This window comes from Dendropsophus ebraccatus, chromosome 5 (assembly GCF_027789765.1).
Source record: "Dendropsophus ebraccatus isolate aDenEbr1 chromosome 5, aDenEbr1.pat, whole genome shotgun sequence".
NCBI classification, from domain to species: domain Eukaryota; kingdom Metazoa; phylum Chordata; class Amphibia; order Anura; family Hylidae; genus Dendropsophus; species Dendropsophus ebraccatus.
In genome coordinates, this window is record NC_091458.1 from 55,437,867 (window position 1) to 55,459,693 (window position 21,827).

At 42.1% G+C, this 21,827-nt stretch overlaps 1 protein-coding gene across 1 annotated transcript in view; it reads left to right on the forward strand.

Moving 5' to 3' along the window:
• Positions 1-20,048, forward strand: part of COPZ1 (COPI coat complex subunit zeta 1) — a 27,800-nt gene extending 7,752 nt beyond the window's left edge. The window contains exons 2-9 of the mRNA XM_069970238.1: positions 8,389-8,457; positions 10,853-10,934; positions 13,012-13,103; positions 15,301-15,356; positions 15,861-15,938; positions 16,580-16,631; positions 18,263-18,301; positions 19,837-20,048. Coding sequence (XP_069826339.1) covers positions 8,389-8,457; positions 10,853-10,934; positions 13,012-13,103; positions 15,301-15,356; positions 15,861-15,938; positions 16,580-16,631; positions 18,263-18,301; positions 19,837-19,884 — 516 coding nt within the window. The 3' untranslated portion in view covers positions 19,885-20,048. The remainder of the gene's footprint in view (positions 1-8,388; positions 8,458-10,852; positions 10,935-13,011; positions 13,104-15,300; positions 15,357-15,860; positions 15,939-16,579; positions 16,632-18,262; positions 18,302-19,836) is intronic.
• The last annotated feature ends 1,779 nt before the right edge of the window (positions 20,049-21,827 follow it).

Below are 21,827 nucleotides of genomic sequence, written 5' to 3' on the forward strand. Positions count from 1 at the left end.
GGTCCACCGATAGGACAGCTCAGCTAATTATAATATGTGCTGACTACTATATGGCACACTATTGAGGGGGGCTGACCACTAGATGGCACAATATTGAAATGGGCTGACTACTATATGGCACACTATTGGGGGCTGACTACTGTATGGGGATTGGTCATGGGATTACTTACTGTATGGGGGAAGTAATGGGGTAACTACTCTGTGGGGCAAATACTTTATGGGGCAGCATTAGGGGTTACTATTAAAGGGGTAGTGCAGCGCTAAACAATTATTCACTAAATAACACACTTTACAAAGTTTTACAACTTTGTAATGTATGGTATGTTAGTGAAAGGCCCCCTTCCCTGTGTTTCCCCCCACCCACACTAGACCCGGAAGTGTAGTGCTCTATACTCTATACCTGATTCGTGTCGACCCCCATCTTGGGACAATGATGTCATCTTCGGGAGGCCGGCTGAACTGCTCCGACCGCCCCTCGTGCCGGGCCCCCCTCTGCTGCATCATCAGCTGCGATTGGCGATAAGGTGAGTATAGAGCACTACATTTCCGTGGGTGGGGGGGAACACGGAGAAGGGGCCATTCACTAACATAACATACATTACAAAGTTGTATAACTTTGTAATGTGTGTTATTTAGTGAATAATCGTTTAGTGCTGCACTACCCCTTTAAGGGAGATACTACCATGGGCTACAGAAGGTGGCATTTTTAAAGTTCTGGGCACTGTGGATGCGGAGCTTCTTTATAGGTGGGTAGACGTTCTATAAAAAATGCAGTGCCCAAGGGTGCCTATTCACAGAGAGATTTATCTGAGAGATTTTTGAAGCCAAAGCCAGGAATGGATTTTAAAAGGAGAGCTCTTAGTCTTTCCCATATGACCTGTTTTTTCTTTATAATCTGTTCCTGACTTTAGCTACAAAAAACTGTCAGATAAATCTGTCTGTGTAAAGGCACCCTAAGGTAAAATATAGTGGCACATAGAGACGACTGGTCATCCAGGTTTACACTGGTTAAAGTCTATTGAGGGGTCACTGTATGACTTTCATGCTTTTTTTTTTTTTTTTTTTTTTTTTTAATGCACGAGGAAAAAAAGTTTTCTGTATATCAAATGTAAACTTAGCCTTATACTTCTCATTTAAATATAAAGCTAGCTCTGGTTTAGTTTGAAAGGGAAAAAACCTGCATTAGCAACTGCACCTAATGCAGTATGAACAAAGCCTATTGATGAACCATCTATGTGCAGTTATGTATATGCGGTGTCACCTCCAGGAGACCAACCCTTTATCCAGCCCAGCTTTCCTGTGACCGGCTGTCAGTTCCATTATACACAGTAAGAAGAGTGAACCTCAATGTCGCTCGGGTTTGTCTGAACCAGAGCATGCAGCATTTGATTACCGATTGCTAAAAAAGTTGGATGCAGGCTTAAGGCTGCTTGGAAAACATGGATACAGCCATAGGCTATATTCATACATTTTTTGTTCCTGTCATAAGAAAGTGTTGCATTGAAGTCAAGGCAAACAGTCGTTGTTTACACAATGTATTGAACAACAGCCGTTGTTTGCCATGGAAATAATTGACATTTGGCAATTTTCAATGCAGCAACGGCCTTTGTTCGTATGCTGTGTGAACATACCCATAGGCTGTCTCCATGTTTTCCAGGACAATGGTATTCAAATGCTGCACGCTCAGGTATGCTCATCTCTAGTGGTACCTTTTTGAGATGACCCAAATTTGCATTAAAAATTGGTCTTCTAGGGAAGACAGTACAGTCATGGCCAAAAGTTTTGAGAATGATACAAATATTAATTTTTACACAGTCTACTGCTTCAGTTTTTAAAATGGCAATTTGCATATACTCCAGAATGTTATAAAGCGTGATCAGCTTAACAGCAATTACTTGCAAAGTCAATATTTGCCTAGAAAATGAACTTTATCCCCCAAAACACATTTCAACATCATTGCAGCCCTGCCTTAAAAAGACCAGCTAACATCGTTTCAGTGGTTGCTTCATTAACACAGGTGTGGGTGTTGATGAGGACAGGGCTGGAGATCAATCTGTCATGATTAAGTAAGAATGACACCACTGGACACTTCAAAAGGAGGCTGGTGCTTGGCATCATTGTTTCTCTTCTGTTAACTATGGTTTCTCTTCTGTTAACTATGGTTATCTCTAAAGAAACACGTGAAGTCATCATTGCACTGCACAAAAATGGCCTAACAGGGAAGAGTATCACACCTAGTAAGCTTGCACCTCAGTCAACAATCTATCGCATCATCAAGAACTTCAAGGAGCGAGGTTACATTGTTGCCAAAAAGGCTCCAGGGCGCCCAAGAAAGACCAGCAAGCGCCAGCCAGGAACGTCTCTTAAAAGTGTGAGCTGCGGAATCGGGCTACCAGCAGTGCAGAGCTTGCTCAGGAATGGCAGCAGGCAGGTGTGAGTGCATCTGCACGCACTGTGAGGGTACAAACCCACTTGACGTATTTGCTGCGTGAATCAGTCTTAAAAATAAGCAGGCAAAACGCAGGTTGGCTTTATACGATTGTTCTGCGTTAAAATACGCAATTGCGTATTTTAACGCAGAACAATCGTATAAAGCCAACCTGCGTTTTGCCTGCTTATTTTTAAGGGTGCCTTCACACCTACCGACTCGCAGCGTTAATAACGCTGCAAGTCGGCTAGGTCCTGGCAGATCACTGTCAGTACATACACGCAGCGGTCTGAACGACCGCTGCGTGTATGTAAATCTGCCGGCTGCTTAACCCCTTCTGATGCCGGCCGCCTCCCGCTCAGCTCTGTATACATTACCTCCTCGCTCCATGGGGTCCCGGCGTCCTGCTCTTGCGCCCAGCCAATCAGTGTGTTGCCCTGCCGCAGCCACTGATTGGCCGGGCGGGAGAGCAGGACGCCGGGACCTCGTGGAGCGAGGAGGTAATGTATACAGAGCTGAGCGGGAGGCGGCCGGCATCAGAAGGGGTTAAGCAGCCGGCAGATTTACATACACGCAGCGGTCGTTAGACAGCTGCGTGTATGTACTGACAGTGATCTGCCAGGACCTAGCCGACTTGCAGCGTTATTAACGCTGCGAGTCGGTAGGTGTGAAGGCACCCTAAGACTGATTCACGCAGCAAATACGTCAAGTGGGTTTGTACCCTGAGGCAGAGCCTCTTGGAGCAAGGCCTGGTCTCAAGGAGGGCAGCAAAGAAGCCACTTCTCTCCAGAAAAAAACATCAGGGACAGACTGATATTCTGCAAAAGGTACATGGAGTGGACTGCTGAGGACTGGGGTAAAGTCATTTTCTCTAATGAATCCCCTTTCCGATTGTTTCGGACATCAGGAAAACAGCTTATTCGTAGAAGACGAGATGAGCGCTACCACCAGTCTTGTCTCATGCCAGCTGTAAAGTATCCTGAAACCATTCATGTGTAGGGTTGCTTCTCAGCCAAGGGAATGGGGTCTCTCACAGTCTTGCCTAAAAACACAGCCATGAATAAAGAATGGTACCAGAATGTCCTCCAAGAGCAACTTCTCCCAACCGTCCAAGAGCAGTTTGGCGATCAGCAGTGCCTTTTCCAGCATGATGGAGCACCTTGCCATAAAGCAAAGGTGATAACTAAATGGCTCAGGGAACAAAACACAGATTTTGGGTCCATGGCCTGGAAACTCCCCAGATCTCAATCCCATTGAAAACTTGTGGTCAATCATCAAGAGACTTGTGGACAAACAAAAGCCAACAAATTCTGACAAAATGCAAGCATTGATTGTGCAAGAATGGACTGCTATCAGTCAGGATTTGGCCCAGAAGTTGATTGAGAGCATGCCGGGGAGAATTGCAGAGGTCCTGAAGAATGGTCAACACTGCAAATATTGACTTGCTGCATTTACTCATTCTAACTGTCAATATAACCTTTTGTTACTCATAATATGATTGCAATTATATTTCTGTATGTGATAAAAACCTCTTTCAAACCCACATAAAAACCAGAGGGCAGCAGATCATGTGAAAATATAATATTTGTGTCATTCTCAACTTTTGGCCATGACTGTATGTATAATATATGGTGGAATGGAAAATCTCACAGCAAATCTAGCCTGGATAAGGAGGGGGCTTTTGTAAGAGGTTTTGTTGAATAACTATACTGGCCCTGTTTTTTTTGGAGGAGAACCTGTAGTAGACAAGTTTTGGGTGGTTATAGAGCAGTTTCTCTGTATTTATAAATCCCCTTCTAAATGGAATATTTTGCTGCCTATGTCTATACCCTGGAAACCATCAGCAATCGGACGCTTCATTACTGCTGAGCAGTTTCCCCTGGATGATCTGTGTTGAGCTGGGGGTTAAAGGAGTATGAGCGGGAGAAAGGCCGGGCTCTGGAAGTCTTGATGGCAGGTATGTAAGTGAGCGATGTGATGTCCCAGGCACAATTAGAGCTATGTCATATAGCAATGTCACCGCCTGTCCAGCGTTTAATGGCCAGGTCAGTATTTATTTCCATCAGCCTTTGAGAGGTAATTGCAGCACTAGTAAATAATGCGCACATAAGAATTAATTACTTACTTTCCTCCGTCATATCCAGATCCCTCATCTTCCATCTCCAGAGTCCGATTAATCATGTGCTCCGGCGCTCTGATGCTGTCCTGGCCACAGCAATAGATTTGTACGATGATTAAAAGGATGCTGTAAATGCCCTCGCTTTATTAGAAAGGGGATGGATCCTGATTCATTATCACAAAAGCCTCCAGTAATAAATGGGGTTCACTTGGGGCTGTAGCCTGGCTGGGAAAATGCTTAGCAGGGTTTTTTTTTCTTTTATAGAAAATATTTAAATATTAAATAATAAGTAAAAACAGATAAACCTTGGCACTGCAGACAGCAATTGTTCATCTATTGGGGATTTTACATTTCCATTTTAGTGAATGAACTATTCCTCTCTAGGAATTGTATTTGGGGGTGTTCTGGTTATATCTGATATGACGGCGATTGTAGTTGCCACTGTGCTCTTATGGTCTCCCAGAATCCTGAAAGGTATAATATATGTAGTTTATTACAATCATGAGTTTATTGGGGAAAACGGTGCATTTGAAGGATATGGTTGGGGGTGGAAGATGTATAGGTTCTGTATGGCATCCTGCAGCACATTTACCCACACATGTTGCAGCTGGTCCTGTACATCCTACACACTTGTAAGTTGCCAAAGGCGGCATCCCAGCTGGTCCACAAATACTTGATGGGCGATAAATCTGGTGACCGGGCAGCCAAGGAAGTGTTGTAGTGTAGTGGAGATTTTGCTGTGTGTGTATGAGCATTATCCTGCAGCTAGAAGCCATGATAATTAACCCACGTAGCACTGGAGGACCTGTATATATCACTGAGCTGTTCAGGTCCCTCATATGGGTGACCAACTGCGATATGTGATGGATCTCCAGACACTAGTAGGGGGCAGTGTTTTTGCTCCACAACAAGGGAACAATATAAATGATCTTCAGGAGACCCCCATACTTCAATCAAATCATTGTCAGATCCAAAACAGAACCTGGATTCCTTACTAAAGACACACTGTTCTATGACACCATTGGCGACAGTGGTTTACTGTCATTGGGCGCATTGGCATCAGATTAACTTATGCTAAGTGCTTGGAAGTGGTCCCACCAGAGACAGGGTGTCTAATGAAGATGCCAGCTTTGTCTGGATGGTGGACAAGAAAACTGTGATCTGCTTGTTCCTTTCAGCGGATCAAACAATCCCCTCTATGGGTGGTTTGTTTGGGCTGTCCAGAGTGATGGGTACATATATTGGAGCTTTAGGCAGTTGTGTTCCTGTCAGAAAATGCCTTTGTTTGTCTTACTATAGAGAAGATCACTTTGTTGGTTATAATAGAATAGCGCTGGCTATAATCATAAATGTTTAAGCTATGTTTAAGCCAAAACAATGTTTGTGGTGTTTTTGTGGTGGGCTGGAATACATTGGTATTCCACAAAAAGTAGCACATGGAATAGCATGTTAGGCTAAGGAATTCCATGTAACAGTATCCAGTGGTAAAAAATGTATTTATTGATTTTAATTTTTTTTTTTTTTTTTACTATGGATTCCAAGAGTGACATATTCCCTATAAAGTGGGTACATTAGACATAAGTCAGAGGTGTACACACTAAACGCTCTGTAACCTTACACAGAGCGATGATCAGGCTGATGAGGTGTAATAGAGGCAATGCTCGCTCCCGTTGTTCTTCTGCCATCTGCTCGCTTCCCGGAGCCGCCGCTGTAGCTTCAGAGCAGTCTCTGAACTGACAAGTTGCTCAGTCAGTAATTGGCTTATCGGCCTGTTAGTTCAGAGGCCGCTCTGAAGCTATTTCGGATGGCAGCAGTGAGGGATCCAGGAAGGTGAGTGTGTTTTTTTTTTTGTTTTTTTTTTAATTTTCATGTGTGCGTCTCTCACGTCTTTGGGAGTTATGGAAACAATGGAGTAGCTACCTCTACCTTCATTTTCTGTCTGAATGGGATGGCTGCTTCAATAAATTATTGGGGATTGAAAGACCTCTCTTTTTGTCCACATGAGTGACTGTCCCTAAGGTGGTAAAGGGTTTTCCAGTCAAAATATACTAATGAGATGATAGCCCATCAGTCAGTGATTGGTAGGGTCCCGACACCCAACAGTCGCCCTGATCAGCTGTTCAGCACCCACACTACACAGTGACCAAACAGGGCTGGAAGCAGTTTGTCTCTGTTCACTGTAAAGCTGTGGCGAGGTGTAACTGTGACGAACAGCTGATTTTTGCAGGTGCTAGGTGTCGGGACCCCAACGATCATTGACTGATAACCTACCCTGTGGGTAGCTCATCAATATACTTTAGCCGGAAAATACCTTTAATAGATATGACATAAATGTCAATGGTGGGATTCTCCTTTAATATAGAATATTAGTATTCCACATAGCAAAGCTATTATGGAAGATTCTGGATCCTAGTTCTAGTATTTTCTGAAAGGCAGAGCAGAAAGTTGAACAGCTCATTGACATTACACTAATATCTACACATTGGTTTCTGTCGCATATTGTTTATTGACTCATTTTATTCAGTTCAGTGCCCAGAACGACTCTCCAACACCTGTTCTGTATTCATGGTCTTCTGCATGACTCTTATGAATATTACACCGGGAAGAAGTATAGATACCCAAAGAATGTTCAGCCAATATTCCATATGCAGGAGGGAATGGTTTTTAAAAAAAATATTTTATATATATATTTTTTTTCTTTAGAATTGCATCTTTTGCCTTAAGTGTAATGATTGTAGAACAAAAGAGTCAGTCCTTACAGAGCAAAACCCGTAGGATTGTATGACTTTATACAGAAGCCTTAAAAAATGTAAAATTGTGTGTTATATTGTGTTGCTTTTAGGGGAGAATACCCCTGTAATAAGGTGGCACATTGACTGATATCAGATGCTTGGTTTTATGTTTCAGAGGATCCGTGCCTTATGTATTCTTATTGGTAAAAGAGCCATTCTTGTAAATCCATTCTTGGTTACATGAACCCTGATCTGTAAGTCTTCTGACCTCCGCATTTGAGGTGAAGTTCTGTTATACACTTAGGCTGTGAGTATGTGGAAGTCAGTGCATCACAGAACTTTGTCTCGAGGGCTCTGGTGCATCTATAGGATAAGCCGACCTAGAAGAGGCACAAGCTGAATGGCAGGTCACGGTGTGGAAGGGGTGACTTGGAAAATGTACCCCTTGCTGCTCCTGCCTAAACCTTCTCTTCCATCTCTCTTTTTTTTTTTTTTTTTTTTTTTAACTTCACTTTCATAACTGACATCTTGGTTTTAACATTTTCATAGATATTCTGTTAAGGGGATATGTTTGCACACTGTTTTTGGGTCGCATTTGAAGCCACAAATGCCTGAATAAACTGGTCAAAAGCAAAAAAAGCTGTGTGTGCATAGAAATACAGCTATCTTTATGTTTTTATATGTTGCTGGGGCACAGTAAAAAAACATGATACTCTGCTACCCTCATCCCCCACAGATCTTGTTCTAGTGACTTCCAGTCCCACGCTGGTCAAAATGTTAGAGCAGGACCAGCCAGCTAAACCATTCACTGGTCACAGTACTGTCCCGTCTCAGTCAGTGGTTGGGTGAGCGGCTGATCATGCTGAGAAGACTTTCTTTGGAAAGGATAAAAAGCACAGATGAACAGGGGACTGGAGCTGTGGGGGATCGGGCTAGATGAGTATCATTTATTTATTACCAATTTATACTTCAATATCAATTTCTTCTTTCCATACCCTATAAAAAAGGGTCCATATCGCATCATTGAGGGTCTTCTGTATGAGTATTGTGGGGAGGGAAGTGGGGTGTGGATGCCGAATGATAGTGATTTCTCAATTTCCTCTTGGCAGGACCCTTCCCTGTACACAGTGAAAGCTGTGCTTATATTAGACAATGATGGAGAGCGGCTGTTCGCTAAGGTAAATATCAAGAGTCTGTAAATATCAAGAGACGTGTCCAACTGCACAACGACTAATTCATTTTTACCACTGTAAGCAGAAAAGAAGAAAATTGAATAAAGTCCTGGAAAGGTGACATTTTTGTTTCACGTACTGGTAAAATAGTCTTTCCCGATCCCAAACTGACTGTATACCCTTAGTTGAATTGCATTAATGGCTGTGTTGTCCACAGTCACTCCTGTCGGAATTAAGGGGTGTGTATACCTTTACAACTATTTTGTGTGTTTATTTTAGATGCTTTAAAGGGGTATCCCAGAGATTTTTTCTTTCTTTCTGTGGTCAGTGTGCAGTTAAAGAGTCACTGTCGTATTTTTTTTTTTTTTGCAGAAATCAATAGTCCAGGCGATTTTAAGAAACTTTGTAATTGGGTTTATTAGCCAAATCTGCCATTATCTGCATGTAAAAAGCCTTTTCCCAGGTCCCCCCCTCCTTCCTCTTTTTCATCCACTCTGAAAAATCTGAAAATTGTGACTTGTTGCAGGAGTCGTACCCTGTCTGTTCTAGGGAGAGGGGAGGGGGGAGGAGGAAGGAGGAAGGAGGGAGTTAGCCGGCAGCAGAAAGCAGATAACAGAGGATTACAGGCATGGAGCTGGGTGACAGCTGTAATCCGAGCTCAGACCGGTCACTGGTGATGGTCACATGAGATATCCCGTGAGGGATTTGTAGATTAACTCTTTGTTGTCCTGTTTTGGTCTTTTCTTTAGCTCTCTCCATAGGAGAACAATGAAGACAGGGGGGGAGAGCTTCAAACTGCTTTTTCATGATAAAAATGCATTTTTCAGATAATAAACCCAATTACAAAGTTTCTTAAAATCGCCTGGACTATTGATTTCTGCAAAAAAAAAAAATTCACGACAGTGACACTTTAAATAGAAATCCTAAATGTACCTTCCTCGCTCCCCTGTCACCATTGTTCTCACAGTTTCAGTCCTTGCTGCAAAATACTTCCTTGTATTGGTGTCAGCACATAGATCTTCCTGCTCAGGCAGTCGGTAGCTGAGGTGGAACACTGCTGCAGCCACTGATTGGCTTAGCCGACAGAAGGCGGGGGAGAGAGCAAGGTGATCATAGGCACTCTGAGCATAGTTAGATATAAAATTCTCTGGAATACTCCTTTTAGGGTGCCTTCCCACGTACCAGGTCTGCAGCGGATTTCACACTGCAAGTTTCATTCCGCTGCGAGTATGTAACCCGGCTCCTTTAACCGCCGAGCAGGTTAAAGGGGCCAGGTAATGTATGTGCCGAGCAGGTAATGTATGCTGCGAGCGGTGGGGGGTTGAAGGGGCCTGTTTACCGGGTGACCCCATTGAAGTAACAATACCGGGATTCACATTGGATTCTGCTACAAACTCGAAGCCTGAAGTCCGCTGCGAATCCGGTACGTGTGAAGCAGGAACAGCAAACTTTGTGACCTGTAAAGAGGTCATTCCACAGGGAGCTGCTATTTCCTATGCTGGTGCTATCTATCAGCTTGTGTCACCTGTCACTGTAATTTTGTACACATTACAGAGGCCTCCTCTTATCTTTATAGACAGGACAGAAAGTCTCAGCTTCCTTTTAGACCTAGTGGTGAGGATGAAAACTGCAAGATTGTTTTATAGTATGGACAGTAAAGTAGAAAATTTGAAAAACAATCTAAATGTTGAACATAAAAACTTAATTTAAACAATTTTCATTTTCTGATGTCACATTCCCTTTAAGTAAATGTTGCGACTTGCAAATGGTTTTGTGTCTACAGCTGCAGTGCAAACACCTTTGTCTCCATGGTTACAGACTATAAAAAAAATGTTGAACATCCTACTTAAAATCATTGTGAAATAGAGAAAAAGAAATGATGGGTCTGACCATGTTTGCCATTTAAATTCTATGACAGAGTTGCAGCATGGATGTGTTAAACCTCCAGGAATGGAGCCATTGTCAGTGCACGATCCAGCTGAGAGCCGCTGTGGATGGCGCAGGCACACTCTCATACTAGCGCCAAGAGGTTAGGATCAGTTTATACTAAATCTGGCCAAAAACATTACATAGCTGGTAATAAAACTATTGCCTGCTCTACATCTTTTGTCTACACTACTATTAATGTGTACACCTGGATCAGACAAACATGTATTTGGCTTCTGTAGCATGGTAAGGGGCTGCCAGACCCTACAGCATGTAGAGACCTCGCCAATCCTGGGGGCCTGTCCATTAGCCTTTTTGTACATAAAACTTGTATTTTGGGAACTTTAGGGCCAGTATTTATCTATAACCAGTGCACCTTAATCTTTCTTGTACGGCTTATTGTAGACTATATAGAACACGCTGTATACTGTACTGATGCTGAATTGGATCACATCCTGTCCTGTTAACTCCACAGTACTATGATGAGACATATCCCTCAGTGAAGGAGCAGAAGGCTTTTGAAAAGAACATCTTCAATAAAACACATCGGACAGACAGTAAGTGTGGCACTGTATGAACCAAATGTACCTTTACTTAAAGGAGTGTTCTCAGATGCTAAACATTCAGCTCAATCAGCTCTGCATCACTGTGTCTCCACTGAGATTACACATGCCTGCAGGAACAATCCAAGCCCTGGGCACTTGTGTGACCTCAGAAGGAGACATAGAAGGGGGAAAACCTCATACATAACGCTCCCGAGGTTCTGACCACCCGAGTGACTTCACAGGACGGCCGCACTTTGAATGGAGAGCGTTGGTTGGGAACCTAGGCAATGAGTACCTATAGCAAAGCAAAAGCAAAATTGCGGCAGTACGGTAAGGTTCAAATCCCACCAAGGGCAACATCTGCAAAGAGTTTGTATGTTCTCTCTTTGGTTTGCGTGGGTTTCCTCCGGGTACTTCGATTTCCTCCCAAACCCAAAACATACAGATAGGTGAATTTAGATTGTGGGCCCTATTGCAAACAGGGATCAATAAGTGGCAAAAACTATGTAAAGTTCTGCGGAATCTGTGTATACAAATAAAAGCATTTATTTATTGCTTACTCTTGTTTTTTCTATCATCTAATAAGTTTAGGGGATTAGAATACCCCTTTAGGGTGCATTTGTACGTACAGGATCTGCAGCAGATTTGATGCTGCAGATATCAATGTGACTTGTTTGGCTACTTCTTAATAAAATTGCTCAGTGTACAGTATTAGTACGTGTACCTCGTACAGCCAAGACAGACCCCCCCTCCTCCAGGCTGTGCTGCCCTGCTCTGTGGTTGAGTCTGTCTATAAGACGGCCGGCATGGAGGAGCATGTGACCATACCCCCCCTTGGCCACAGAGCAGGGCAGCACAGCCTGGAGCAGGGGAGTCTGTCTTTGGCTGTATGAGGTACAGGGCTGTATTAACAACTGCTGCTGCCCTAGGCACTAAACCTGAAGACGCACCATCTTCACGCACTGATTGGCCTTACAGACACCCCAACCTGTACAGTATTGCATGGTTAGCTTTGACTGGACAGTGAGAGTGAGTAGCAACATACCCCCTATAGGTGATGCAGTGGGAAAATGTTGCACTGAATAGAACTCATTTACTGTACACCACACAGGTTGAATCTTGTGACATGGCTACACAACGTTCACAACGTAAGATCTGTACTAATCACAGCCGTTGTTGCAACGGCCATGATTGGTACGGAACCTATGTTGTGCTGCAGGCCGTGGGAATCCCGGCTGGGGTGTATACACAGTGGCCACAGAAAACCCTGTCGGTGCACACTATGGAGCTCCGTAGTGTGCAGTAGGGAGTTCTGATGCGGGCGCGCACGGATGCGCCAGCATCAGAACTCAGTGGCGTCAGATGATCTTTTCTGATTCCGGCCATTCCGTGACTTGGTCGGTCTCATATTAAGTGTGAACGTAGCCTCAGATGTAAAAATCATCTGCACAGCTGTCTTTCTGTTTTTTCCTTAAATGAGGACCTGAATAAAAATGTCTGGAGATCTAGAGCATTTCCACAAGGGAAAGCTGGATGCGACAAGCTGCATTCATTGCACCTAGTGCCCCATAGGTTGTAATTGGGCACAGTGCTGGATATTAATGGTTGCGCCAGATCAGAAAACACACAGCATGCAGCATTTTTTAGATCTGGGCCTGCATGCTGGATGGCAACTGTGCCAGGTAACCAGACATGTGAATTAGCCTCAGACTGCTCTGTATTTATGTAATGATGCTTACAGGTCTCCCTAAAACATGTCTGTTTTAGGGAATACTTGTTTTCCCAATAGCATAAGAATCCAGGAGCGCCCCTTTTCAATGGAATGTGTCCAGTTAATGTTTTTCTGTTAATGTTTTCAGTTTAGTGAAAAGAAGCTTCAGTTTTATTTCCTGGGGAGTACAATTATTAAGTGTTCACTATTCCTTGAAGCTTCTCCTCTATATTGCTGAGTGTTAAAGCTTCAGTAAAGATTTTGCTGCTAAATTCTTTGTGTTGGGAAACTTTCCTGATTCTCTTGCTTGTAAGAATACAGTCAGAGATGTCCAGCCCTCTGATATCTTTAGTTGCTATTGCTTATGTCTTTGTGCAGGTGAAATTGCTCTCCTGGAGGGCCTGACCGTGGTTTATAAGAGCAGCATTGACTTGTACTTCTATGTCATTGGAAGCTCCCATGAAAATGAGGTATGTTTCACAGCTTGTTCTGCTAATACGTTTTAGAAGCTGCCATCATTTGGTTAGATAACATTACCCCTGCCTGTGCTCAGAGCTATTATATTACGGTGTACATTAGCTAATATTAATCCGCTGCATTCGACAGCATGTTAATAGGGCGATATAATCTAATGGTGATCATTAAATCTGTCTACCTAACAGAAGTGAACTAGCAAAGACATTCATCCCATAAACTCCTAAAGTGCCTATTGGTCTTGTCTCTGAAGCCCCCCCCCCCCACTTTGATCTGTAAAGTAATGGCTGTACATATTTCTTCATTTTCCCATATAATAAAGTTATTTTATACACAAAATGATGTACTTACAGTTTACTATATAGTACAAGTGCCTGGATGTTTCCTATGTAAGAATGTGCATACATAGCTGTTGTCTGTACTTATTTCTTATTAGGGCATGCAGAAAAGCTTGGCGTCATAGTACCAATATAAAGCATACCTATCGTTTTAGATGACTTAGAATAGCAGTAGAATAGCAGAATAAGGCTATGTTCACACAACGTATGTGTTGTAGAAATCATGGCTGTTCTTGAAAATTGCCACAACTACCGTGATCTATACAGAACACACGTTGTATGTGAAAGCTAGCGGCGCCGTAGAAAACTGTCCATTGTGTCAGTGCTGGAGCCGCACGCTCCATTGTTTGCAGTGGGAAATTCTGATGCGGGCGCATATGGATGCACCTGCATCAGAATTCAGCGGCGCTAAAGATCATCCAGCCGGTTTTTGATACTGGCTGTTACCAAGTGTCTTTGTAGGACTTGTACCCACCATTTTTTCTATCTGTGGGCAATTGTCAGTCTTTATAAGCAGCCCCACTGTGGGTGGCAATGGTTTCTTATATACATTTTGGGTCGCAATGGTTTCTTAGATTATTATTCTTATATTTTTTATTTTATTTTCGGGGTAAGTCTTACTTTTTTTTTTTTTCAATGAACTGCAATCCCACAGAGTAGTTTTTCTTTGGAACTCATGTTGTCTGTGTTTTGTCTGGTAAAAAATTTACCATTACCCATACAGTATACCAGTTAGAGATCTGAAAGTCTGTTTGTAGATTTGGCTGAATCTGTGGGCTCTGGAGCTTTTGTCCAGTGTGATTGGGAGTTGGGATATGCCTATTGTTTGGCTGTGACATCAGATGACATAACCTAGCTCTGGAGGCGCTGACTTTAAGAGGACTTATTTTTTTAAATAGGGCTTATGTTATAAGCCTACTCCAAAACCCCTGCAAAACCAAGCTAGGGCTTATTTTTGGAGAAACATGGTAGGTCCTGCTCCCCTGTCTTTCTGAAGCAAATCCTTAAAGGGATTTTCCAGTGCTACAAAAACATGGCCACTTTCTTTCAGAGACAACACGACTCTTGTCTCTACTTCAGGTGCGTTTTGCAATTAATCTTCATTCACTTCAATGGAACTGAGCAGCAAAACCCCGCCCAAGCTGGAGACAAGAGTGAGGCTGTCTCTCAAGGAAAGTGGCCATGTTTTTGTAGCACTGGATAACCCCTTTAAAAGCAACAGCATGTAGGACATCATAGAACAGTACTGAGCATTATAGCTGGCAGTCCAGGGGGTAAGGGGTGGAATTAGAAGCGGCAGCAATGTGTGAGTGTCTCTGACTGCCCAGCAGCTCACTTTTCCTCCTGCCCTCTCTGTTGACTTCTATAGGCAACAGTTGTAGCCATATTTCTTAGTACAGGTTTTATCAATGAATTTAAAGGAAGTGATCAGTGCAGGACATGAGGGGGGGGGGGGGGGGGGGAGGAAAGGAGCCTAAAAAATGTAATATAACTGATTTAGAGAGAGATTCTTTTTTTTCATTAAAGCTTCTTCATCTTTACTATTGATTTATGTAAAAAATGTTGTCTATACCCAAGATGTCTTTGACCTAATACTTCCCTGCCCAAATTTTAGTCCTAGAGCTGTGTAAACCTATTGACCATTCAGTCAGTGGAGTCTGTCGGTTGTCTGCTGGTGTCCTTTGTGTCATGGATCCAGCATTGCAGTGTGGGTTCCATTTGTAGCACAAACAATGTCAAACCATGTGAGCAGAGTCTTAAAACATACTGATACATTTCTATCAGACCAACGTGGTGTTTTGCTTCATGTTTTTTAGTCTCTAATGTTTCTGTGTTTCCTTTTCATCCCATTAAGCTGATGTTGATGGCTGTCCTAAACTGCCTCTTTGACTCTCTAAGCCAGATGCTGAGGTAGGTAAAGACCTATGTATAAAGGCTTATGCTGGCAGGGATTAAAACTTACCATTTCCAGACTTCGAAATTTATAGCCTGACCCTGCATAGAGACTGCTCACTATATGCATACTAGAGAAGAGCGAACTTACAGTAAGTTCAGGTTTATGCGAACCCCTACTTTCTGCATTTGATTCCTGCAGCCTATGGCTGTGTCCCTGTTTTCCAGGCAGCCCCAGAGCTGCATCCATCTTTTCCAGGCTGTGAGAATCCAATGCAGAGATCTAGGTTTGTGCGAACCTGAACTTACTGTAAGTCTGCTCTTCTTCTCTAATGCATACCGTGCAACAATTCCTAACACTTTCCTGCAGAAACTCTGAATTCTATTAATCTCCTGGAAATACATTGTTACATGTTAGCCTTACTTTTGCCTATGGATTTTTACTTTTAACCCTGTCAGTTTCTCTTCTCCTTTCTCTGCCTGTGGAGCAATGACTAATGACAAACCTTCATAATTCTGCAGAAAAAACGTTGAAAAGAGAACTCTGCTGGAGAATATGGAAGGGTTGTTCCTGGCGGTTGATGAGATTATAGATGGCGGGTAAGAGATTAATTGGATTTCTAGTCTAGCCTCCTCTGATATACAGCAACATCTGTTCCCACTCTGCATTGTGTGATGGGAGTGTGCCATCTAAGCCGTTCCTTCATTTCACCTCCATCTATTTCTCAGGTTATAAAGTCTGTGCAGCATTAAATGCTACAGTGCTCTTCTCCATCTTGTAAAGCATGGAACTGTCAGCCTAAATGACTGGCAGCGTAGTGGTTAAACAGTCAGCATGAACATTAAGGCAATTCACATTCACAAATGAAGACAGTAAAATCCTCCTGTGATAGTAAATAGAAGTGTTAATCTGGAAGCTGTACATTCCCCGTCTGTGCTTGTTTTTGTTTGAATTGTGATAGCACAGCAGTTACCACCATAGAGACTCTGTAAGGAGAACAGCTCCTAACAATGTCATTACCGTGTAAGAGCCGCTATGTATCCGTGTAATGACATCATTAGGAATGCTTCCATCATGGGCTTCTGCAGATTGAGTGCTCCTGCTATAAAGACGTGGAAGAATTGCCTTTTCTTTAACTCTTTAATATCTGGAGCTCTTCTCCTCCCAGTACTGTACAGTAGACTGTGTTTATCTGACCTGGTATATGTTTAATCTTGGTGTTCTATGTCCCTCTTTACAGTGTCATATTGGAAAGCGACCCCCAGCAGGTGGTTCATCGTGTTGCCTTGAGGGTATGTTGATGATTTTATATAGATATCCCATCTAGTAGTCAAAGTATTTTATACCTGACCATAAAAGTATTCCAATGGTGCTTGAAAACTGGATTGTGCCATCGCGTAAGCATCGATATACATTTACAGTAGGCTCAGACAAAGCAAAGGTTTCAGAAAGGCAAGATGTCTAGAAAGCTTGGGTCTTTCTGCTACCTACTAACCATGTATGTATCCAGGGATAATGAACAAACTCCATTTAGTTTAACCTTTTATACTTACAATCCCGGTTGATCCAGAGGAAGGCTAATAGCAGCCTTAAATAAAGTCATTGCCATAAAGTAGGGAGATTTATTTTCTGATCTATACTAGCAACAGGGACAGATGACTACTCTGTATTATTACTAGTAACTCAGTATATTGTTTTTAACCCTTTCTAAAATCTGCATTTTCAACAAATTCTGTTGGACCATGTAGCATAACTAAAGTACAATAAGAATAACTTATTGCATTGGCTTGGATATGTACCATTTACATACATATATAAAGATAGGCCCACTTAACAGCATTAGTGTATATATAGTTTGCACAGAGAGATTTATCTGACAGAGTTTTGAAGCCAAAGTCAGGAATGGATTTGAGAAAAAAAGACAGATAAATCAGTCTTTTCCTGGCTTTGGCTTCAAAAATCTGTCAGATAAATCTGTGTGTTTAAACACAAAGAAAAATGTGGTTAGCTATCAGGTATTTGCTGGCGATTAATGGTTTCCACAATTTAGCCTCAGATTCTGTTACAACCAGCCGGTTATACAGAGACTGCCGCACAGGTTAAAGTGCAGCTCTGTGCGCCTTTTATCATGTGTGGACTACAATTGTTTTCTTGTACATTATTGCTTCTTAGTTAAATGCATTGAAATAATAACTACAGGAGTCATAGCTTATATATAATTGATTATTGGCAATAAGCTGCGGTAAAGTCCATTGTGTTGCACTCTAGAGGGCTCTTAAAAGACTTTTGAGCAGTATAAACTGCTGGATGTACTTTTGAGTGTGCATTTTGATCTGACAGTGGTGAAGTGGTTAAGTGCCGTGTCGCCATATGTTGTTTCTCTTACTAGCATCTGTCCCCTGGGTCCTCCACACAGCTTCCTATGAATGCCTGCTGAGAAGGCAGATTTATGGGCTCCATTAGCATGCTGTTACAGTGTTTGCTGTGCTCTCTTAGGAGTCTGTGCCCAGCTACTGGCAGAGCCACCTGCTGAGCTGTAGAATGATGCAAGAGGTTTGAGTCTCGCTGTAGTGGAGTGAAGATCAGTAGGGTGTCTGGGAGAATGGAGGTTGACATGGGGAGAATCTGCTATTTTATGTCCTCAAAGTATTGAGGTGAGGGGCTCAAGTCCCCCCAATTATACAATAAGTATAGTTGCTTTTACAGTGCAGCATCTCTGCCAGGAAAGCTTCCACTCTATACACAAAATGTATCCATAGCCCACCGTTCACCCGATGTAGGCAGGAAGAGTGTCCATTAGGCCTCTTTATGGCTATAATATGTCAATAGGTCATTTGTACAGCTTAGTCTGATTATATTCTCCATTCAGAAGCATCTAGGAAAAAAATGTTGTATTATTGAACATATGACATTTGTTTCTTAGGGTGATGACGTGCCGCTCACTGAACAAACCGTTTCCCAGGTAGGTTGCATGGACTGCTATGTGATACTTTAACTTTAGATTTTAGCAATTACTAAACAATAATATAGGGAATTTCACTTAAAAGAGGGCCCAAATATTCTGTTGTAGCTTCTGTTAGGATGACACATTTTGAAAGGGTGCTCCATGTTCCTGAACATATGTGTGTGGGGGGGAGGCTGGTGCCTTCCTTATTGCTCCAACACAGGGGCTTGTTCAAAGCTTTATATAATTGGGAGCACAGTGCATATTGTTTCCTTCAGATTGATACATCCTAGCAAGAGCTGTTACAGAATATTCAGGGCCCATTTAAGTGAATCTTCCTGTAGCAAAAAAAAATAAAAAAAAAGAATGATAAAGTGAAACGGGGCAAAGATTTGTGTAGTACCGCCTAGATTGAACACTTAGGTTCTTTCAATGGTAAAAATGATAGCAAATCTGTTAATCACTGTTGGCTACAATTCCCTAAGCTTCCACTCATGGCACTCCTTGGTGTCAGTGGCACGCAGTGAGGGAGAAGACACAGTGATCTGCGCGGGGGGGTGGGGTGGCACACAGGCTCAAAGTGAGGGAGACAGAGGCACAGCGATCTGCGGGGGTGGGGTGTCATTGGGCTATCAGAGACGGAGCAATACAGCAGCAGCACTGGAGGGAACCAAGCCAAGCAGTAGGGGGTTGGGTGCTGTCAGAGAGGGAGAATGCCAGACAGTGATCCATCGGGGCAGGGTTAGAAGGGCTAACCTGGCCCATTAAAGAGAGGAGGACACGTGATCCCTGACACGGGAGGGTGGGCCAAAAGGAAGGAGCAGTGTTGGAGAGGACTCTGTTTTGTTGATTTAATTTGTCCAGTTCACTTACAAAGCAGCAAAACTATGCAAACTAAAGTTGATATTAGATAAATGGAAAGCTGTGGGCGGACTCTTTATTAATGCAAAAATGATTTGGGGGGATACCCCTTAAATGATAAAAACTCAATGCAAGACAGTGAGATTTTAGTAGTAGTTGTATCCTGATGCCCATATGCCATACTGCTGCTCTTGTATGCATCTTGTGTGCATTTGTAAGAACTAAAGTGGACCAGCATGCACAGTGGCACTCAGGAGAATACAGTGTATACAATGTATCTGCCAAAGATAGCAGAATACAGTGATTACTTATTCATGTCAGTCTCATAGAGTTTGAGTGGAGTGCCGGATCCCTGTCCTTGTGATCGGTGGGGTGACCAGCAGTAGGGACCCTTCTTATCAAACATTTATTATCTATCATGCATATAGGTAATTTTTGAACATGGAAGAATATGCATTCATTTAACATTTTTCAATTCAATTTTTTCATATGCTGTACTTCTTTAATGTCAATGTAGAAATATAGCTCGTGCAGTTCCTGATAATCTAATACCCTACTGTGAATCAGCGCTATGAGCAAATGAATGCGCTGCCATTGTATAGTGGTACTCAGAACCATAAAGAGGGGGTAGACTTGCTGATTCCTGAAAGACAGAATTCATCATCTTTATTTCTATTTCTTCCTTCCCACAGGTGCTGCAGTCTGCAAAAGAGCAAATCAAGTGGTCACTTCTACGATAGCTTTTGATTACCAACCTGGATCTGATCATTCCACCTCGATGGGAGGGCTTGCCCTAGCCCCACCTTCTCTCCATTGTTTTGTTTTTATAGTATAAAACTCTTACATTTAGGGCAATGGCACTGATATGTATTCAACATTTGCATCAGTAAAGGGTAATAACCGATGGCACTGTGCGTGCATTTCTGGAATGTTATGCCTTCTTACTGAATCCCTCATCGCAGATCTTTTGCAGGTCTATCCTGTGTATGAACAGTGTACCTTTATTAATGCCACCCTGCTGATCGGAGAACAATTAGACAATTATATCCGTATAAATATTAATTTGTATGTAACGCCTATTTCCCTATTCTTTGTTACTACACATGTGGGGCCTAACTGTCTTACATCAACTTCTCACAGTCTGGGACTGGCACCAGGGGAACACGTTACTATTGTTTAAAAGGAAAAATATTTTTGAAAAGTGACCAAGTGGACCAATATAGGAATGTACAAACCAGTACTTAAAGTCTTTGGATGCCTATAGATGCAATTTTGTTGTATTATTGCCTTGTACTTATTATGGTGCAAAAACATTTTTATTAAAAATAAATTTGCTAGGGTTATCTTCTGCAGCCTGCATGCTTTCTTAAATAGTGCAGGTTGTTCTATTGCACTCAAAGTGAAATCTATCACACTTTGGGGGAAATATTATTTTTTTTAAAAAACATTATAAGTGCAATGCAATATTAAAAAAAAAAAAATCACATTCAAATAGGTCTTTGGCCCTTAAGGTAATGTTCTGTTTCTGTTGCCAGTATGGACGAGAAGCAGATTTAACAACTGGGATTGTTCAGTCTTTGTAACGTGCTGTATAAATCAGACCTATACAATGATTAATAAATTACTGACAAAATTCTGTTTTATTTTCATTATTTGTGTTAACTAGAATGTCTGTCACTATGGTTTAAACAACATTTGCATAAATCAATAGTACAAGCAAATATAAGAAACTTTGTAACATATCTTATCAGAGAAAAATGCCATTTTGTTCCCTTATGAGACTTTTATACTGCAACTCATTGTTCATTTGGTTAAGCTGCTCATGTCTTGAGAGATTAGACAGATGATCAGTTCGCTGATGGAGTAAGTTACATGCTGCCCACAGAGGTCAAAGAGGTTGGAGAGAGCCAGAGACAGCAGTGTGTCTATGAGAATGAGTTTAAAAAAGTATTAAGATCTAGCTCCAGTGCTGAAATAACTGCTCAGTACTACTCGATAATGCCTGCATGCTGCTGATGCTTTTTGGCATGTACTATAGAGATACATTGGAGCAATGTCTGCTCATCTGTGTGTGTTCAGTGTATGGGAGCCATCAGAGAGCCTAGGCTCCACCTACCACTAGGGGACAACTTAAAAATAACAGCTGGAGCCTACAAAGGGGGAAACTGGTGAAAAATACCCAGCTTGGCAAATTGGGTTAATTGTGGATATTTGTTAAGTTGTTTGGGTACTAATAACATCCATGTATCATATGTCCTAGGTTGCGTTAAACTAGGAGCCACTGATAGAGGACTTGGGTATACCCATAGATAATAGACTATATAACAGCATGCAATAATAACCCCTTCAGGACCGGGCAAATTTTCGTTTTGCGTTTAAAAGGCGATAGCACTTCCTTTTTTTCACCTACAGGCCCACACTAACCCTTATTTATTGTGCCACTAATTGTAATTTGCAATGGCAGACTTAATTTTTCCATAAAATATGCTGCAAAACCAGAAAAAAAATATTTGCGCAATGAAATTGAAAATAAAACACAATTTTTTTTATTTTTATTTAGGGGGGTTTTGTGTTTAGACCATTTTCCCTATGATAACACTGACATGTTATCATGTTTGATAAATCTCCCCCTCTATAGATAAATCTGGTGACTGTGCAGCTAAGGAAGTGGAATCTGGCAGAG